This window comes from Saccopteryx leptura, chromosome 4 (genome assembly GCF_036850995.1).
Source record: "Saccopteryx leptura isolate mSacLep1 chromosome 4, mSacLep1_pri_phased_curated, whole genome shotgun sequence".
Taxonomy (NCBI): Eukaryota; Metazoa; Chordata; class Mammalia; order Chiroptera; family Emballonuridae; genus Saccopteryx; species Saccopteryx leptura.
This window is the reverse complement of record NC_089506.1, coordinates 111,420,391-111,440,246: the sequence shown is the minus strand read 5'-3', so window position 1 is coordinate 111,440,246 and position 19,856 is coordinate 111,420,391. Positions and strand designations below refer to the sequence as shown.

The window sequence follows — 19,856 nt, the reverse complement described above, 5'->3', positions numbered from 1 at the left end:
CCCACACATTCAACATGGACACACCCTCCTAAAACTTCAGTGCATTTACCTTTTGTAAATGTCAAGGTCTGAGCCTTGACAACACAGGTGCTCTCCTCCACTTCACTCTGTCCAGAAAGCTCTCCTCTCTTTCAGAGGCTGCGCTGAGTAAACAGCCAAACAAGTCAAAGATTATGGATTCCGTTTACTTGGCTATCACTGTGGGTTACCATTTACCTCTATTATAGAAACGAAGTTATAATCCTAGAGCTGCTAAATTCTAAATCTGATGCCACGGCATGCTTTCCTTATTTATTCCTGTTACACTGTGCAAGAAAAGAGGTTTCTGCCAATGTCTGTGTTGTACAGTAAAAAAAAAGAAAAGAAAAAGGCTCTGTCTGTATTCACACGTTCTCATTCAATAAGTTGTAGTTTGCTATAAAACCAGTCACCAAAAACTTTAAAGAGCAAAGGGAAAATGTAGTAGAATACTTGTACAACTATTTCCAGAGCAAAAGGTGCCTGTTAAACCTAAAAAGAAAGCTGAGATTACCTGTCAGTCCACAGAAGACGAGTAGGAGTGCCTGAAATTGAATTCTAGGTCACTTGCCACTGTGTGACCTCGGGTATAGCGTACTAAGTGCACCCGTTGGACTGTTTAGAGAATTCAACGAGGTGATATGTGCAATGTGCTTAGCACAGTATCTAGTGCATCAAAAGTACCCATCAAAGGTGTTTAGCAGGAGTTACTGTAATCATTCTCATGACTGTTATTGTTGCTACTGCTGTTACTCTCTCCTGCCCCTTCAGCTGTAAATATAAAAGTAGAAATTAGTCTTACTGGTTAATATCCAACAAAGTATTATTTATCTTAGGAAAATCGGTACACAAGCCTACTACAGCATTCTAATAAATTCTGATCATAAAGTGAAAACAGCATGTGCATGGAAAAAAGGCAGAAATGAATGTGGGGCTGAAATTTCCATCATTTTCACTGTGTAGTTGAAGATTTTAAGAATTTTAAAACACTCTGTATTGTTTAAACTGCTTTTAGAAAAAATATAAATGGAGTTTAGCTGTATTCCTTATCCTACAGCTTAATTAAACTACATATTCATTTAGTACTGTAAGAAAGAAAATTTAGCCTGACTAGGCAACGGTGCAATGGATAGAGCATTGGACTGGGACACAGAAGACCCAGGTTCGAAACCCCGAGGTCTCCGGCTTGAGTGCAGGCTCATCCGGCTTGAGTGTGGGATTATAGACATGACCCCGTGGTTGTTGGCTTTAGCAAGGAGTCACTCGCTCTGTTGTAGCCCCCCAGTCAAGGCACATATAAGAAAGCAATCAATGAACAACTAAGGAGCCGCAACAAAGAACTGATATTTCTTGTCTCTCTTCCTTCCTGTCTGTCTGGCCCTATCTGTCCCTCTCTCTGTCTCTGTTGCAAGAAAAAAAATATATAAAAAAACTAAACATGTGTTACTTGACAATTATATGATGGGGTAGAAAAAGAACTCAATAACATTATTCAAATATTTGAGATATGCAAACTCTGAGATAAAGGAAGAATTATTCTATTACAAAAGCTTTGGAGAGAAACTATTGGGTAAAAAAGAAAATTAGGTTTAGGTATGGTGATCCAAATCTAAATTTTCAGCAAAGTTACATGATAATCAAAAGGAAAAAGTTTCTTTTAGAGATGAAAACACTCAAACACTAGAAAGTATCTTGTCAATGATCTTTTAGGAAATGATCTGGTTACACCAAGAGAAATTTCCTTGTTTCTATCCTCTCTGGCAACATTTCAAACAGAGTTAGTAAGCACATATCTTTAACTAAATTCAGTTCTCCCACCAAAATCTGCTCTAGATCTCTATGATTACCATAATTATTTTATCTTTCTTGGTAGAGTTGGTACAGTTTTTAAACATAAATTCATCAGTGTGCCCTCAGCATCGATCCTGCCTGAGCTACTCCTGACTCCTCGCTTCCTCCGCCCCTGAAGCTCCGTGCCTCGGGCGTCAAGCTAAGGTAGATCAGGAGCTTTGGAGGAATGACATGCTTTTAGCCCACTGCCAACAGCACATACTTGTAGCCACATGTTAAGGATACCATCTGTAAGGACCATTTTTAAAAGAGGATTTTGTGTGTTCATTAAGCAATCAAGAAAGCTGAAAAGAATATTACCTACATTCCTTTCAGAAAGTAGCAAATGTTGACATAATCTAAAAATGGAATCGGTGGCATATTTCTTGGAATGAGTTTACTGCAAGCTAGATACCTGGGTAAAAGCTCTCACCTCAAAAAAAGTCAAGACTCCAGGGACATTACCTCAGATGGCTACACCGTTAGAAGAGGGCTCATCACATTTACACAGCAAGTAGGAAATGACAGCTTGCTATACTGTCAGAGAAAACAATCAAAAGAAGTTCTATCCACTCAAAGTCATAGCAACCGGAGAGTTTTCTCCAGAGTCTACAGCTCCAACGGGCCGGGGCGAGTGCTGGGGGCCAGCAGTGCAGGGGACCTCAGGGAGCCAGCAGTGCAGGGGACCTCAGGAAGCCAGCAGTGCAGGGACCTCAGGGAGCCAGCAATGCAGGGGACCTCAGGAAGCCAGCAGTGCAGGGACCTCAGGAAGCCAGCAGTGCAGGGGACCTCAGGAAGCCAGCAGTGCAGGGGACCTCAGGAAGCCAGCAGTGCAGGGGACCTCAGGAAGCCAGCAATGCAGGGGACCTCAGGAAGCCAGCAGTGCAGGGGACCTCAGGAAGCCAGCAGTGCAGGGGACCTCAGGAAGCCAGCAGTGCAGGGGACCTCAGGAAGCCAGCAGTGCAGGGGACCTCAGGAAGCCAGCAGTGCAGGGGACCTCAGGACTCGGAAGGTAAAGCGGCCTGGGGCAGAGCCTGACTAGCCATGTAACAGCCTTGCAATGCTGGGGGGGGGGGGGGGTCTTCAACCGCTCTGTCTTCCTCTCGGTGTGAAATGGGGACACCACCACCTACCAAATTAGTGTAAGGTGCATTAAAGATATTGTTTAGATCCTCATCTAGCAACTTTCATTGCACTGCTGTCCCTTGACCTTCCCTACACAGTGAATCTCCTTTTGGCGTGCTGTTTAAAGCAGATCATCTGAAATCAGTTAGCCAGGAGTTTCTGCTGCCCAGGGATTAATACAAGGTGCTCTTCTCTGGGGTCCTCTACCTAGCCTTCCATCCAGCTGTTACACAGTCAGTACTTAACTGGCTCTGCAGGCAGAACCAAAGCACTACACTGAAACGAAGAGTGCCCCATATATACATACAGTAGCACACCGCTGATAGGGTAAAAATTAACATTCTGTTTAAGAGTGACTTTCCCATAAGCAACAATTTTCTTGGTTGAATTTAGTCATTGGACTATTTGCAATCAAATTCAAAGATAGTATCAATAGAACCATCTGGGTTAAGTTTAGCAGAAGATCAGATCTATGGTTTTCTGGTGAAAGCTGGCTCCCTTTTCTCAGGAGAAAGAGATCAGAAGGTCATAAGGTTTCTACCACTTCATGTTGTAAAAATTATGGGAAATGTTCCTAAGTCTCTTGCGTGGTGGGATGCAGCCATCTGCCTGATGCACTAAGGGAACACTGTAACACACAGGAATGACTTATTCCTGGTGTTCTAGGAATATTTAGAAAATAAGAAAACTGCCCCTTTTCCCATGAGGGCATTTCACTCATAATACATATTTTCTCATTGTTTATCTGTGTCTTTGAAATACTAACCTTTTATTTAGCTTTAGCTCTTTGTATCTCAAATGCTATTAATTTGTTTAGTTCAAAGTTTGGCCTTGTTGTTTCTATTTATAAGCAAAGAACATTGGAGTAGCTATTCAAAAGGTGGGCGCCTATGGTGTTTATAGAATGTTCTCTATCTCGGGGGATAAAATAAAAATATTTTTGAAATGTCATCTAGTGAAAGCAGGTTGCAGACTTCAAGGTCTGATGCCTATTATTAATACAACAGGCAGGTAGAGAGCCTCCCTGAGGGCCGGCGCCTTGCCTTCCACACGAGGTTTGTCGTCTCAGCATGCCACCTCCCCAGTCCTCGTCCCCGGGCAGCCTCGCCAGGTCACCCTGTTGGTGCAGAGTACTAACGTGGCTGTCCGGGAGAAGGGGGGGCTGAAATCAGGAGTCCTGCAGTCCCCACGCGGAAACCCACCTCCCATAGGGGCTCCTGTAAGTCTCATGGGATGTTATACTCCTCACATAAATGTAGGGTCTATACATTATTCTTACTTATTTCTGTGTCCCCCAAAATGCCTGGTCAGCAGTAAGTATTCAATAAATATTTGCTAAGCTTAAACAAATTAATGTTATCAACAACTAACAATCCCTTTTTTTAGTCTACCAGATTATTTACTAGTCACTAACCTAAGAATGTTAAAATAATGCATTTTTAACAAAGGACAACATCTGGATAGCTATTTCAATTTTAGACTCTAATGAAGGTGGTATAGCTAAAAGCAAATAATTCTGAAACCAAAGCGCACAGGTGCCTGGGAGTAGATGGGACATTAGAGGGAGGTGTTGAAGGCCAAGGCCTCAGGTACTTCCTGGCCCAAGGTCGAATTTTGCTTCGAATTGGTCCTGTTTTAATTAAGCCCCAAGAGTTGACTTCTCTTATGTAACAAAGCACACTGCTAATTGTCCTAAATCAAGCTGCAGAATTATCTCTGCCTTCCTATAGTAGTGAAAGTACTTTCCACTTTAATGTTCATTTTTTAAATTTGGTAAATTACTTAAGTAATTGGGCTTGTATTATATGAATTATAAAACACAAGGAATGACCTACCTTTAATTTAATTTATTTTATTTTTAGGTGAGAGGAGGGGAGATAGTGAGATAGATGCACCCCGACCAGGATCCACCCGGCAACACCATCTGGGGCCAATGCTTGAGTACCAAGCTATAATTTAGTGCCAGAGCATGAAGGCCGATGTGCTCTGATGGAGCTATCCTCAGCATCCAGTGCCATGCTTGAACCAATCAAGCCACTGGCTGTGGGAGGGGAAGAGGAGAAAAGAAGGATAAAAAAGCAGGGGATGGGGAGCAGATGGTGGCTTCTTCTGTGTGTTCTGACTGGGAATTGAACCCGGGATGTCCATACACCGGACTGACGCTCTATCTACTGAGCCACCGGCAAGGGCCAGGAATGACCTACTTTATGATAACTTGTAGAACACTGGTTATGTACAGTATAATAAATATATGTAGTGTTGAGAGGAAAAGCTCTACAGAAAACACAAAACATCTCAGCCAGCCAAACAGATGGCGTTCATTTAAGAACCATGGCTTCTTCTTCCTTCTTTGATCAAAAGATTGAGGCGAGTGAAGCGGGTCCCGACGCCGGTGCTGTGAGGAGGACGAGGGTGGACAAGTGGCAGGAGAACGAAGGCGCATCTGATACCCAGACAACCGAGCAGACACAGTGTCGGAGACAGAGGCGAGGGAGATACTGAACAGTGGGTGACGGAACGCCTTTTCCACGTCTTTTCTTTGTCATAAAAGAGCTTCACTGAAACAAGTAGGCGCATAGAATACTTGGAAATATTTATGTGATGTAAGAGGTTTCCCTCTTCTCAGAGCTTACACTTTATTAGGGAGCACAGACCATAAACTAATAAATAAAATAGGTCACGTTATGTCAGGAAGTACAGGTGTGCTATAAAGAAAGAACGGAGGAAGGAGGCCGAGTGACGGGGAAGGTCAGACAACCAACCAGAGGGGAAAGAAGACGACATACACTTATAGCTTCTGAGCAGCCCATCAAATTCATCTGAATAATTTACTTCCTTTGGAACAACTTTGCTTGCTAGTTTTAAATCATCTTATCTTTTAATACTTAACCTGCCTGTGAGGGGGTTTCTTCCACACCCTGGGGTGGGTCCTAAGAAGCCTGTGTGTGTGTCTCCTGAACACGTCCTGGCTCTGATGTCCAGGGAGCCCCCGATATCCAAGGGGCACGGCTGACTAGTCAGGCACAACCTGTCATGTGTTAATGTTCGTCTCATTTAATTAAAAAAAAAGGGCCAAAAAAAAAGGAGGGGGGGGAGGCAGAGAGACGTAGTTGAAAAAATAAACAGGAATAACCATGAAGCTCATGTACACGACTGATCGCATACAGCGCCGGGCTTGCTAGCATTGCCACTCATTGGCAATAATGCAGGACTAACCAGATTAGTCATGTGAGTGCTTTAAAACTGAACATTATAACTACAACTAATTTTTAGTGCTATGAAACAAAGTAAAATGCCTGTTCTGTTTAAGTGACTGTGTACCCATTTAAAAAAAAAATGATTTACTGATTTTAGTGAGAGAGGAAGGGAGAGAGAGAAAGACAGGAACATTGGTCTGTTCTTGTATGTGCCCTGACTGGGGATTGAACCGGCAACCTCCATGCTTCTGGATGACGCTCTAACCAACTGAGCTTTGCACATAGCCAGGGCAGTGTACCCATTTGACAGTAGGGAAAATCAATCATGCCAGTGTTGAACAATGACTGTTTATGTAGCTTTCTTACTTTAAATATCAGCTGTACTGCCAGTAGACTTACTATTCCTTGTTTGTGCCATCATGTTTGTATTGTACAAATAACACAACAGTAAAGCCACATGCTAGGCACATTGAGCCTATTAGGTTAGTGATCAAGTTATTAAACATATCAAAGCATCAAAGTGCTCATTACCTAAAGACATTAATCATTAAAAGTAGATAAAATTTTTTTTGTCAATTTGAATAAATGTGTCATCCTGTCGATGAGAACTGTCTAAAACCAGAACGAAGCTGCCTGGTGACAAGGTGGGTTTCCCATCAGGAGCAGTCTGGGAAGAAGTGCTTCCTAGTCTGATGCAGTGCAAGGCCCCATCAGTGTCTCAGGAATTACATTCCTTTGCCTTACAGGCTACTTGAGCAAAATTCTACATGGTAGCTGAACTGTTTTAGGACAATGGGCCTGCTTCTTGCTTCTATTTCTGTCATATTCCTTTTAATACCTCACACTTCCGATGACCACTGCTCCCACTCCTCTAAGCGCTGGGTTCCTAACCACTGTAACAGCCTGGCCATCTCTGCAGTTGTGACAGCAGGGAACTGGGTGTTGTTCCTCGTGCCTCTCACTCATTTCTGTGCCGATTAATTCCAAAACCTGACACTTTGCCTCATAAATATTTCTTAAATCATAAAACCTCTTTCCCTCCCGACTGCTTACTCTGCTGGGCCCAGTCACCCTCTTTCACCAGGATGACTGCCAACACAAGGGCCTCTTCAAATCAGAACTTACCACAACCCCTTCCTCGGCAGTCAGTGAATGCTACAAACCGTAAGTCTGATCTTCCCTTAAAGATACTGTCAATGGCCCTGGTTGGGTGGCTCAGTGGATACAGCATCGTACTGGTGCACCCAGGTTGTGGGTTTGATCCCTGGTCAGGGCACGGACGAGAAGCAATCAGTGAGTGTACAACTAAATGGAACAATTAAGTAGAACAATGAGTTGATGCCTCTCTCTCTCTCTCTCTCTTTTGTTCTCTCCTTTCCCCTTCTACCCCTCCCTACCTCTCTCTCAAATCAATGCAAAAATTATATATATAAAAAAGTAAAAAAAACCCAAAACACTGTCAATGCTTTCTCATGGTCTTCAGAATAAATGCCAAAAATCTTTCAGAGCCCATAGTGCTCTCCATGACGGATGCCTGCCTACCTCTCCAGCCACACTTTGTGCCATACACACTCCTCCAATCACGTGCCTCTGTGTGCCCCACAGGAAGTGGCACCACCACTGGAAATGGCTGCCCAGAGACAGGGAAACGCACAGACGGAGCTCCGGTGGGCAAGAACGACCGGTGGTAGTGTCATTACCAAAGAGGCTTTGTTTTTCATACTTTCAATTTGAGGTCGGTTTTGTATTCACTGAAAAGCTGACGCTAGTACAGAGAGTGTCTGTATATTCCATACTCCATCAGTCCATTTCCAATGTGATCTGACCTTTGATGGCACCCGTGTCATAACTAATGAACCAGTATCGACACAGCACCACTGACTAAGTCATACTCTACTTAGAATTCCTTAGTTTTCACCACGTGTCCTTTTTCTGTTTCCCCATCCCACTCAGGACACCACACTGCATATACTTGTCCTCTAGAATGTGGCAGTTTCTCAGATTTCCTGGTTTTTGATGACCTTGGCAGTTTTGAGACATCTTGGCCAGGTTTTGGTACTTTGCCCCTCAGTTTGGGTTTGCCTGGTGCTTTTCTCATGGTTACACCGAGGCCATGGGCTTGGGAAGGAGAAGCAGAGAGGTGAGGGGCCGCTCTCTTCACATCATTTAAGGGTGTGCCTCACCGCCTGGCCCATCACTGTAGATGGAGACCGTGCACACCTGGTTGAGGCAGGATCTGTCCATGTCTCCATTATCAAGTCACCCTGATTCCCCCCTTTCACACTGTCTTCTTCAGAAAGAAGTCACTCTGAAAAGCACACACTTTAGGGGTGGGGAGTTATGTTCCCCCTCCTTGAGGAGGAATAACTACAAAAATTATCTGAAATTCTCCTGCAGGGGAGATTTGTCTACTCTCCCTACTTAGTTGTTTATTCAATCATTTATGTCAGTATGGACTCACAGATATATATGTTATACTTTGCATTACATTCTAATATCCATCTGGATCCTCAAATTGCTGCAGCTTTGGTCACTCTTTTCAGTGGATGCCTGGCTCCCTGACAAACCCCCGTCATTATGTTTCTTCTCTGCTCCAACCAGTTGTTCAGGCTCACATGGCATACTTAGCCCCAGAACTCACCCATTCTTCTAGGAGCTCTGGTCCCTTTCCGTGGAGAACAGTGTGAGACCAAGAGTTGAGTACTGGGTGTGCTGAGTGCTAACAGGGCCAAGAATGTTTTTAAAAGAGAAGAGAACTCGTCATAGATTGGATAGGGAGGACCTTTTGGAATATAAACTACAACTGTCTGCTTTGTTTCTTGGGCAAAAATAATATGTAATACATTGGAACAGATGATATAGAATATAATATAGGATAATTATGGCAAAATGGAGTGTATTTTGAAAACCAGAAAGCTCTGCAGAAATGTAAGGTATAATGACTTTAATTAGCTTAATGTAAGGCCCTGAGGACTTCTAGACTTGGGTTCCGAGAGTCAATAGTTTCTCAACACAGGAAAACACATTGAGGGGAGGTTCATTGAGAATTGACTCATTTATATACTATTTCTTTTATTCTTATCTGATGTTGGGTCCTTTTTAAAACTCTGTTATTACTTTGTATCTGTACTTGCATACTGCTTTTGGCCACAAAGAGACATAAAAATAAAGAGTTTCTCTTCTAGAAAGGAGCACAGAAATAAAGTTGCTTAGTGTTTGAAAATAACCTCCAGAATGCTAAAATCTTGGACTTTAACCTTCCTTTCCCTCACAAAATTTGTTTTGCAAAAGTTGAAGGGTGAAAGCACAAGGAATGTTATAACCAGAGGCAGAAACAAGAAACTTAACACGAAACATCACACTCACTCTCTGTGCTGAGGATCTCTATCAGAACCACCATGACTAACGACAACCATGAACTAAGTCAAGAGCTTCACCACAAAAGACTAAAAGAGCTCATGTGAAAATGGATTAAGCAACTTTACTGTGGATCAGAGGATGGCAGACAGGCCTCTTCAATGTCAATGGGAATAGTTAGGATGTGACTTCAGACTTTGGGGGTCACTAAGTCAAGGCTAATGTCACCTTCCATGTTCTAAAGACCAGCTCACTCTCAAGTCTGAATGTAAAGACCTGAGGAAGATGTGAAAGTCAGGAGGACGGTCAGCACAGAAAGAGAATGAACTCTGACAGCTTCCCTGTCTCTAGGAATGTGGACAGGAAGACCCATGTGACGGGGTTAAACGAGGCCGCATAGCAGAAAGCACCTGGCACACGGCAATTTTTCAACATGCGAGTTTTTTTTTCCTGGTTATTTAAAGATATGTAAAATCTGAACCTAAAAACTCAGTGAGGGCCATTTACTCAAGGATGTTAGATAATATAAAACACAAAAGGTAGTCTACAGAGAATGATAAGCATCCTCTAACGAGGTACTTATGTCATTCACAAAGTGCTGAAATAATACAGTTTCAGTCCCATAGAATTCCACTCTTTTATTTGTTGTAGTAAGAAATACTTCTGCTTCCCAGTGGGTACAAAATGTTACTTCTTTGCTACTCACATACCTTACTATATGTTTATCTTTCTAGAAAACCATATGTTTCATGAAATGATTGTAATAGAAACTTAACCTTGGGTCATGTTCACCATAGCACTTAGAAAATATATATTGTTTAAATGGCAAAATGAATGAAAACATCTTATCACAGTTTCTTTTAAGCAGAACCTCTAAGTTCTCTTATTACTTAGAAATGATATTTAACATCAACCAAATAACATTGTGGGGATATAGAATGAACAGCAGTTAACTTAGTATTGACAACGAATATAAGGAACTCAACCTCACCCCAGAATTCTTGGCAATTAAGAAGTTGGTTTCGCCTGACCAGGCAGTGGCGCAGTGGGATGCAGAGGACCCAGGTTCGAGACCCCGAGGTCGCCAGCTTGAGTGCGGGCTCATCTGGTTTGAGCAAAATCCCACCAGCTTGAACCCAAGGTCGCTGGCTCCATCAAGGGGTTACTCGGTCTGCTGAAGGCCCACGGTTAAGGCACATATGAAAAAGCAATCAATGAACAAGTGTTGCAATGCGCAATGAAAAACTAATGATTGATGCTTCTCATCTCTCTCCGTTCCTGTCTGTCTGTCCCTGTCTATCCCTCTCTCTGACTGTCTCTGTAAAAAAAAAAAAAAAGTTGGTTTCAGTGTTTAGTGGGGAAGAAAGTAACTGAATATTGTGCCTATTACATATAATTTTATATATGCTATGAATGTGTTTAAAACTAGACAAGGAGACAATTTGAATCTGTAATGCTATTTCTATTGCATCTATCATATCAACATAATTCACAAACACACACACACTTTCAGCGACGGACTTTAAAGGGTGCTATGGTGAAGCAGATTAGAAAGAAATGTTATGAAGTCAAATCATATTTTATCTCCACTACGGACTCTCTCAAGTAACTTACAGATAGTAAATGGTTTTCTGGTGTACCATGTAACTGCTTTCCTCTCTGAGGAAGGAAATCCTATTTTAACCACTATTTTGTGTCTTTAAATAGTGTTTAGAGTGTTGAGAGGAAACCAGTAACTGGTGAGTGTGGAAAGACAACAGGAGAAACGCAGAGGGCTGTCACGTTCTCTGGGACCTCCTTAGACTGGGTTCTGGTCACAAGAAGGTTCTGTCTGTGGACATTAGGAAAGACCAAGGCAATCGGAACCAATGATGAATTACTCTAAAAAAATGAAGTAACTTAAAAGTTCACCTGTGTGGTATTTATTATTCAAATATTAAAGCTATTATATATTTGATTTCATTGAGTATGTATCATTCAAGAGCATAAGTTCAATGCATAATAAGCATTCTGACTCTGAGAAATGGCTCGTAGTTAATTTGAAACTCAAGTAAGAAAGTAGGTACAGCCCTGGCCGGTTGGCTCAGCGGTAGAGCGTCGGCCTAGCGTGCGGAGGACCCGGGTTCGATTCCCGGCCAGGGCACACAGGAGAAGCGCCTATTTGCTTCTCCACCCCTCCGCCGCGCTTTCCTCTCTGTCTCTCTCTTCCCCTCCCGCAGCCAAGGCTCCATTGGAGCAAAGATGGCCCGGGCGCTGGGGATGGCTCTGTGGCCTCTGCCTCAGGCGCTAGAGTGGCTCTGGTCGCAACATGGCGACCCCCAGGATGGGCAGATTATCGCCCCCTGGTGGGCAGAGCGTAGCCCTTGGTGGGCGTGCCGGGTGGATCCCGGTCGGGCGCATGCGGGAGTCTGTCTGACTGTCTCTCCCCGTTTCCAGCTTCAGAAAAAAAAAAAGAAAAAAAAAAAAAAAAAAAAAAAAAGAAAGTAGGTACAGTCGTCCCTTGCCATATCACAGTTCACTTTTCCCGGTCTCACTGTATTGCGGATTTTAAAATTGTATATATCTTATTTTGTATTGCAGATTTTTCACTATATCACGGGATTTTGCAGTATATAGGTATTTTTTATAGATTTATTTTAATTATTTCTGCAGTAAAATAGGCATTTTCTAGCCTAAAAAATTGAGAACAATATAAAAATATTAATTAAAACATATTAAAAGAATATTAAATCTAAATACATAGTGTACAGCAGATGAGTAGACAAAGACTCCCATATATGGAAAACGGAGTCACGGCCGCTCCACTTGAGCTAGTTTGCCCAGGCGAGATCGTACACCACAAGTGTGAGGCGACCTACCAGAGCACTGTGTTCTGTATCCTGAGTGTAGATTTAAGAGTGTAGAGTGTTTAAGAGCATTGGAAGTGTTTATAAAAGTGTGGGAAAGGTTAGTAACAGTGTTGGAAAGGTTTATAAGAGTGTGAGGCCTGACCTGTGGTGGCGCAGTGGATAAAGCATCAACCTAGAATGCTGAGGTCGCTGGTTCAAAAACCTGGGCTTGCCTGGTCAAAGCACATAGGGAGTTGATGCTTCCTGCTCCTCCCCCCTTTCTCTCTCTCTCTCTTTCTCTCTCTCTCTCTGCTCTAAAATGAATAAATAAATAAAAATAATTTAAAAATTAAAAAAGAACTGTTTGAAAAAAAAAAAAAGAGTGTGAGGAGGGTTTATAAAGCCTGAAAATATATATAAATAAAATAAATATAAGATTGCTACTTTGAGGATTTTTGCCTATCGCGGGGGATTCTGGAACCTAACCCCCATGATAGACGAGGGACCACTGTAAATACAGTTGTCATTTGGTCAGGGATGTGCAGAATTTGAAGGTACTACAGACATCCCTTGGTATCCATGGGAAACTGGGTCCAGGAACCCTCACGGATATGAAAATGAAGATGGTCCAGTACCTTCGTCAGTTCTCCGTACCCGCGGAGGGAAAACCTGTGGATGCCGAGGGCTGACTGGATCTCTTTCTTTATGCTTTGCTACTTAGTATAATTCTTCACATTTGTCTAGTAAGTAGTTAAATAAAATATACACAGCGCCTATAAAATTACATTTTCACACAATAATAATACCAACCTGAAGGTTTATGCTTTTCTATCACAACTCTCAGTAATTTCACCAAACAACCCTCCTCGGGCTACCTGAGTGTAAGGCTATGTGCCCTCATCTATGGCAGCGGTTCTCAACCTGTGTTTTGGTCGTTCGACTCCTGCCGGGGTCGCGACCCACAGGCTGATCTATGGCATTCCTGTTTGGGGAAGAAGCCGGCTGCATACAAGAAAATGAGAAGCCATTGCTGCTCTTGTCTTACAAATCTAACTCTATAAAGCGAAAACAGGCATAACCTCTTTACATGACTCCCATTCATCTTTGGCATGTAACAAATTATGTGAATTAATGAGATATGACAAAACAACATTCAGGAAAACATTTAAGTTTAAAAGCAGAACCGTTCTATTGGTGTTAACTGGAAAAGGAATACTTTATCATTTCTAGTTTGAATCATGGTCTTAATTTTCTCTTGAGTCTGGGAATTTTAGTTTTGAAAATATTAAATTGCTTAACACAAAAATGTTTCATATAAAAGAATAAAATTTTTAAAAATGTTTTTTTTTTACAACATTCTTGGAAGCCGAGTAGAAAAATATACCAGCCAAAAGACCAACACTGAAAAAGATTCCATTTGTGTTTCTTTTTACGGAACCACAGGTAAGCTAATATTTATGTGCAGAGAGCATTAGACCCTGGTCTGAAAAGCACAAGCGAAGCACTACTACTGGGCAAACACAGATAACAGAGAGAGCAGTCCTGAAGCACCTCTGCTGAGCACCAAACCACCAGCTAAAAAGCACACAATTGAAACTATCTGTTGCGTACTATTATGAGCCAATTACTTTCACTCTCACATGAGTCCACACCCTTCACTAGGTGTCTGTCCCACAAACATGTGAGACAGCACAGATGGAGAGAGATCCTGCTCTCTGCTGCCAGAAGTCACAGGTTCAAATCCTGGCTCTTCTACTCACTGCCTCATGACAGATCAGGAGCTGGCCTGTTTCATCAGCTGTAAAATGGGGATAACAATAATTCCTACCTCATAGGGTTGCTAGAAGATCGTTCTTTACATGAAAAACATTTAAAATGGGGTCTGGAAATAGTCGAGTTCAACAGGGTCAACCGCAAAACTCAAGTGGCATTAGAAAGCCTTCTTTATCTTGAGAGGTCAACTCCCCAGGCTAACCCACTTGTGGGAAGCTGAAGTGTTGCTAGCAAAGGACAGATACGACAAAAACTGCAGTCTGTCTGGGCCGGCTGGTGTGTTTGCAGATCTGCCGTGGCGCTGGGCAGACGAGCCTGCACGAATGTACTTTCCTGCGTAAGCTGATGGAATCCCACGAGTTCTACCAGAGCCAAGCTTTTCTAGACTTTCATTCCTTCACCTTCAACACTTGTAACGGTGCCCGGCATGTAATCAGCACTCAATAAATATCTGCTGATCTAAATGAATAGCTGAAGAGAAGGATCTGGAGCTCTGCTGAAAAGGGCAACAGGCATTGGACTAAAGAGATCTAGGCAAGAAAACATTCATGTCAGACCTATCACTGTTAGGACCCACTCAATTATTATAATGAAAACAATACTTCACTAATACAGGAAGTTATTTTCTTTTTTTTCTTTTTTTAACAGAGGCAGAGATAGACAGGGACAGACAGACAGGAACGGAGAGAGATGAGAAGCATCAATCATCAGTTTCTCGTTGCGCGTTGCGACTTCTTAGTTGTTCATTGATTGCTTTCTCACATGTGCCTTGACTGCGGGCGGCCTTCAGCAGACCGAGTAACCCCCTGCTGGAGCCAGCGACCTTGGGTCCAAGCTGGTGAGCTCTTTGCTCAAGCCAGATGAGCCCACGCTCAAGCTGGCGACCTCGGGGTCTCGAACCTGGGTCCTTCCGCATCCCAGTCCAACGCTCTATCCACTGCGCCACCACCTGGTCAGGCGGAAGTTATTTTCTAAATGACATTTTTATCAGATAGTCGGGGGGGGGGGGGGTCAATGGCAAATATAATTGTCAATATACTGAAAGTATCCAATAATATTCACATCTTCCTTGAAATATTTGTGAGAACATTATATAAAAAATCATGATGGTCACTTCCATTTACAATAATACTTTCAATAAAAATACTTGAATTTAAAAATTACCAGAAAAGTACATAGGAAAACAAGTATGGTGTTGCCTCAGAGAATTAGGCTCTAATTTTTCAATGAGTGAAAAGTCCAACTTGATGTCTGGAATTTCTAGCAAATGTGTAGCTAAGACTTCATAGAAAGAAAGGAATAAGAAATAAGTGAGTTCTGTTGGCTAAAGAAATATACAGAGATCTATTTTAATCTAATGAAAAATTTTCTGATAATTAATGACAAATTTATGACAAATTTAACAATTTCCTATTAGAGTGTAACATTTCAAAATCTTAAAGCCTAAAATTCTATCCTGCCATCTAAATAAAACATAATCACAATTGGTTATTTGGAATACAATTAAATTGAAATGAACATTAGAATAGAAATATGATACAATTAACTTGTTATTTAGGATACAGTGAAATGGATTCTCACAAAAAGTTGAAACATTATTTCTTTAAAAGAAAAAAATAAATACAGAGAAAATATGAAACCACTTTCATTCTAGATAATCAAAAATATAACTCAAAGGCAGGGGTCCCCAAACTTTTTACACAGGGGGCCAGTTCACTGTCCCTCAGACCGTTGGAGGGCTGGACTATAAAAAAAACTATGAACAAATTCCTATGCACACTGCACATATCATATTTTAAAGTAAAAAAACAAAATGGGAACAAATACAATATTTAAAATAAAGAACAAGTAAATTTAAATCAACAAACTGACCAGTATTTCAATGGGAACTATGCTCCTCTCACTGACCACCAATGAAAGAGGTGCCCTTCCAGAAGTGCGGCGGGGCCGGATAAACGGCCTCAGGGGCCGCATGTGGCCCGCGGGCCGTAGTTTGGGGACCCCTGCTCAAAGGGCTAATACTCAAACATATACCCATAAAGCCTTAAAAAAGGTTCCAGTTCTCGTTTTGGTTTACCTTGCACCATGAGCATGGGCTCCCTGCCCCCGCCGTGGGCCAGCATCTCCCTCCGGTAGCGTTCCCCCGTCACCCTGGGGAGACAAGAGACTGCTGCAGGCACCTGCAAGCACGGCCTGCTGGACCCCATTCACACTCGTCTGGAGTTTCCCAAAAGAATTCACCCCAATTCTATGCTCAGAAAACCTGCCACCATGAGACATTTCAGCTCTTTTTTTTTTTAAATTTTTTTTAAATTTATTCATTTTAGAGAGGAGAGAGAAAGGGAGAGAGAGAGACAGAGAGACAGAGAAAGAAGGTGGGGAGGAGCTGGAAGCATCAACTCCCATATGTGCCTTGACCAGGCAAGCCCAGGGTTTCAAACCGGCGACCTCAGCATTTCCAGGTCGACGCTTTATCTACTGCACCACCACAGGTCAGGCGAGACATTTCAGCTCTTTATTTCTTTGCTTCTGAAAATCCAATTCCAATTTTTGAATTAATCCAATGAGTAAGACAATATATAGTGTGCCCATAAAGTCATGGTGCACTTTTGACTGGTCACAGGAAAGCAACAAAAGACAATAGAAATGTGAAATCTGCACCAAATAAAAGGAAAACTCTCCCAGTTTCATACCTATTCAGTGCAGTTCGATGTGGGCTCACGCACAGATTTTTTAGGGCTCCTTAGGTAGCTATCCCAGTACAGCCTCTACAGACTTGTCACTGACTGATGGCCTACCAGAACAGGGTTTCTCCACCAAACTGCCGGTTTCCTTCAACTGCTTATCCCACCGAGTAATGTTATTCCTATGAGGTAGTGCTTCATTATAAACACATTGATATTTACGTTGCACTTTGGTCACGCATTCGAATTTAGCAAGCCACATATCACACTGAACTTTCCTCTGTACCGTCCACATCTCGACTGGCATGGCCGTGGGCTGCTCCACTGTATACATGGTGTTACGTCATCATCTGCGCATGTGCACATGCTGCCACATCATCCTACAGAAACTGGGAGGGTTTTCTTTTTATTTGGTGCAGATTTCACATTTCTATCGTCTTTTGTTGCTTTCCTGTGACGGGTCTATGACTTTATGGACACACTGTATTTACTGTAAAAGGCTAACTATATTTTTAGCTGCTTTGTAGCAAGCAATTTTCTTCGTAGAAAGGATTATTTCATTTATGTATTACAGAACAGGTAAGATTATATCCTGTTCTCCATCTTTAGGGAGATTCAAAATAATTTATGCTGTTCATTACTTTCATAAAAGAACTCGATGGCACCTGACAAGAGAAACATAACATTCGGAAACAAAAGTGAAGGAAAAAAGCTGACAGGAGAGCATTAATGACCCCAGGAGACCTTGGCCAAGGATAAGAGCAGAGGGAGCAGAGAGCTTGTGTGTACAGCAGAAGGAAGGCGGAAGCAGCTACTTCTCATCGACGGACACTCCTGGCAGTGAGGGTCTACAGGGAATACTGTCTGAAACACTTCAAGGCAGATTTTTAAGAATTTTTATAAACAGAAATTCTCCAAATTAACAACACCTGGAGACAAGCTATTTAGCACTACTTCTATTGTATGGAAAATACAATTCTTTTAATGCAAATGACCACACACTATGTTAATATAAGCTAAATAAAGTTTGATGTTTTCATTCCATTATTTCTTTTTCTTTTTTTTTTTTAGAGAGGAGAGGGAGACAGAGAGAGAGAAAGGAGAGACAGAGAGAGAAGAGGGGGGAGGAGCTGGAAGCATCAACTCCCATATGTGCCTTGACCAGGCAAGCCCAGGGTTTTGAACCGGCAACCTCAGCATTTCCAGGTCAACGCTTTATCCACTACGCCACCACAGGTCAGGCCATTCCATTATTTCTGTAGCATCTTTATGTAAGGTAATTTTATGAACACAATCTCTAATTGGAATTTTTTGACAGTGCTACCGTATCAAAAATATGTTCATATCAAACGCTAATTTGGGTTGCAGTGAGAGCTAAGGCAAAGTGTGCCCCAAAGCAGCAAATGTGGACAGAAGGCTGGGCCTCCTCAGGAAGCAGGGCAGCTGACAGGCCCTGCTGATTCCAGCCTGGGGGCTTGGTGCCCCTCCCACCACTGTGTATTGCTCCCCCAGGCGAGTCAGACTCCTGCCCCAGGCAGGCCTCCGGTCCTCTCTCGCTCAGCTGTGTGCTTCCTGGCTTCCTGATGTCAACTTCCAGCCTACTTCGTTTTCAAAAGTGGGATCAAAAAGGATCTTTTGACAGAACTTAAAAATTTTCTAGTCTAATGAGTAGTTTTACTAGCTTACTTTTACATGTCTATAAAACTATGGCAACTACATGTCCAGGCAAGAATGCATACATAAACAAGGTATAAATACTTGAAAATATATGTATTTAATAGTATGTGGTTTTCTAGTAAAGTCCTTTAAACAAGACAATATTTTGTCTATTTTATAGAAATCTCCAGTAAAGAAATATAACCCCCAAATTGATTTATCGTAGCCGATTTTGGCTTTAGATCTTTTGAAAATAATAAAATCTGAAAAGCAGACCAAATGTTTGCAAGTGCAAAAGGCTGAAGACAAAATAACACGTGGGTACCAAGCTGTAAAATATTTAAAAATTCTATTACATCAAGTTCAAGTTCAAAAGGTTTGGAACTGAATGTTGTTATTAACGGCTGAGAAAATCCAAAGTCAGGTCCGACTGTGTGAGGAGGCGAGGGCGTGGGCAGGGCGTGGGCAGGGCGTGGGAGGGGGCCAGGGAGGGGGCCAGGAACGAGCAGACCTGGAGTACTCTCTTACTCCACTCTGTGAACTGTGAAGCTTGAACAAATAATTTATCCTCTCAGACCTCAGTTTCCTTTTATAAAACACACCGGCTTTGCCAAAGCTGCTGTGAGGTAAAATAACGTGTGGGAGGAAAACTCGAGGGCCCTCCTGAAATTTAAGATGTCGTCCATCTTAAACCATGTGAAAACAGTCAAGATAATAGTCACCCACGAAGGCTGCCTGATATTTGGAGATGTATTTATATTTGTGTGGTGAGGAGATAAAATGCTTTCAGTGACTATCAGACCAGATCATAATTAGTGGTTTGCTTTCAAAGGAAGCTCCTTCTAAGGACTTGGAAAACTAGGACTGGACTTCCCCCGCTTCCTGCTGTCAGGAGGAGGTCCAATGGAGGAGCAATGGGAGCTTTCTGTGCCTGTCTACTCAGCAGGGGCTGTGATAACCTGCTCAGGCCTTGCTCCCCCACTCCCATGTCCTGCCTCTGTTGTGGAGGAAGGGGTGGGCATCCTTGTCCTTGGCTGAAATTTACTCGTGGCCTCATTAAACCTCGCCACATCCACGGGCCAATCTGATGAGCCGTGCTCTGGGTGAGACCAGGAGTGTCCACACAGACGTGTTCCTGTAGCCCTCCCAGCAGAGTTGGAGGCTGTGGCCTCTGAACCACCAACTATCCCACGGGAGAACCTACAAGGGCCTGGCCAGGGAAAGTCATGCTGGGCAGGGAGGTACACACACAAGCGGCAGCAGCTGGACTAGTTCCCCCTTTTTGGACTGTCACTATCTTGTACGGGGTAGGAAAAGTGCTTCTAAGTCAGGCACAGGGGGAAATTTCTAGAACAAACTGGATGCTAAGGTCAATCACAAAAGCTCCC

The 19,856-nt window shown here is 42.6% G+C and overlaps 1 protein-coding gene across 2 annotated transcripts in view; it reads right to left on the bottom strand.

Annotated features, from left to right (window-relative positions):
* The window catches only part of MIPEP (mitochondrial intermediate peptidase), a 177,052-nt gene that overhangs the window by 10,612 nt on the left and 146,584 nt on the right, over positions 1–19,856 (bottom strand). Inside the window, exon 18 of one of the 2 annotated variants that reach the window (XM_066381009.1) lies at positions 16,206–16,279. The exons of the other annotated variant lie outside the window; for it this stretch is intronic. Coding sequence (XP_066237106.1) covers positions 16,206–16,279 — 74 coding nt within the window. The remainder of the gene's footprint in view (positions 1–16,205; positions 16,280–19,856) is intronic. 2 annotated transcript variants of the gene reach the window in all.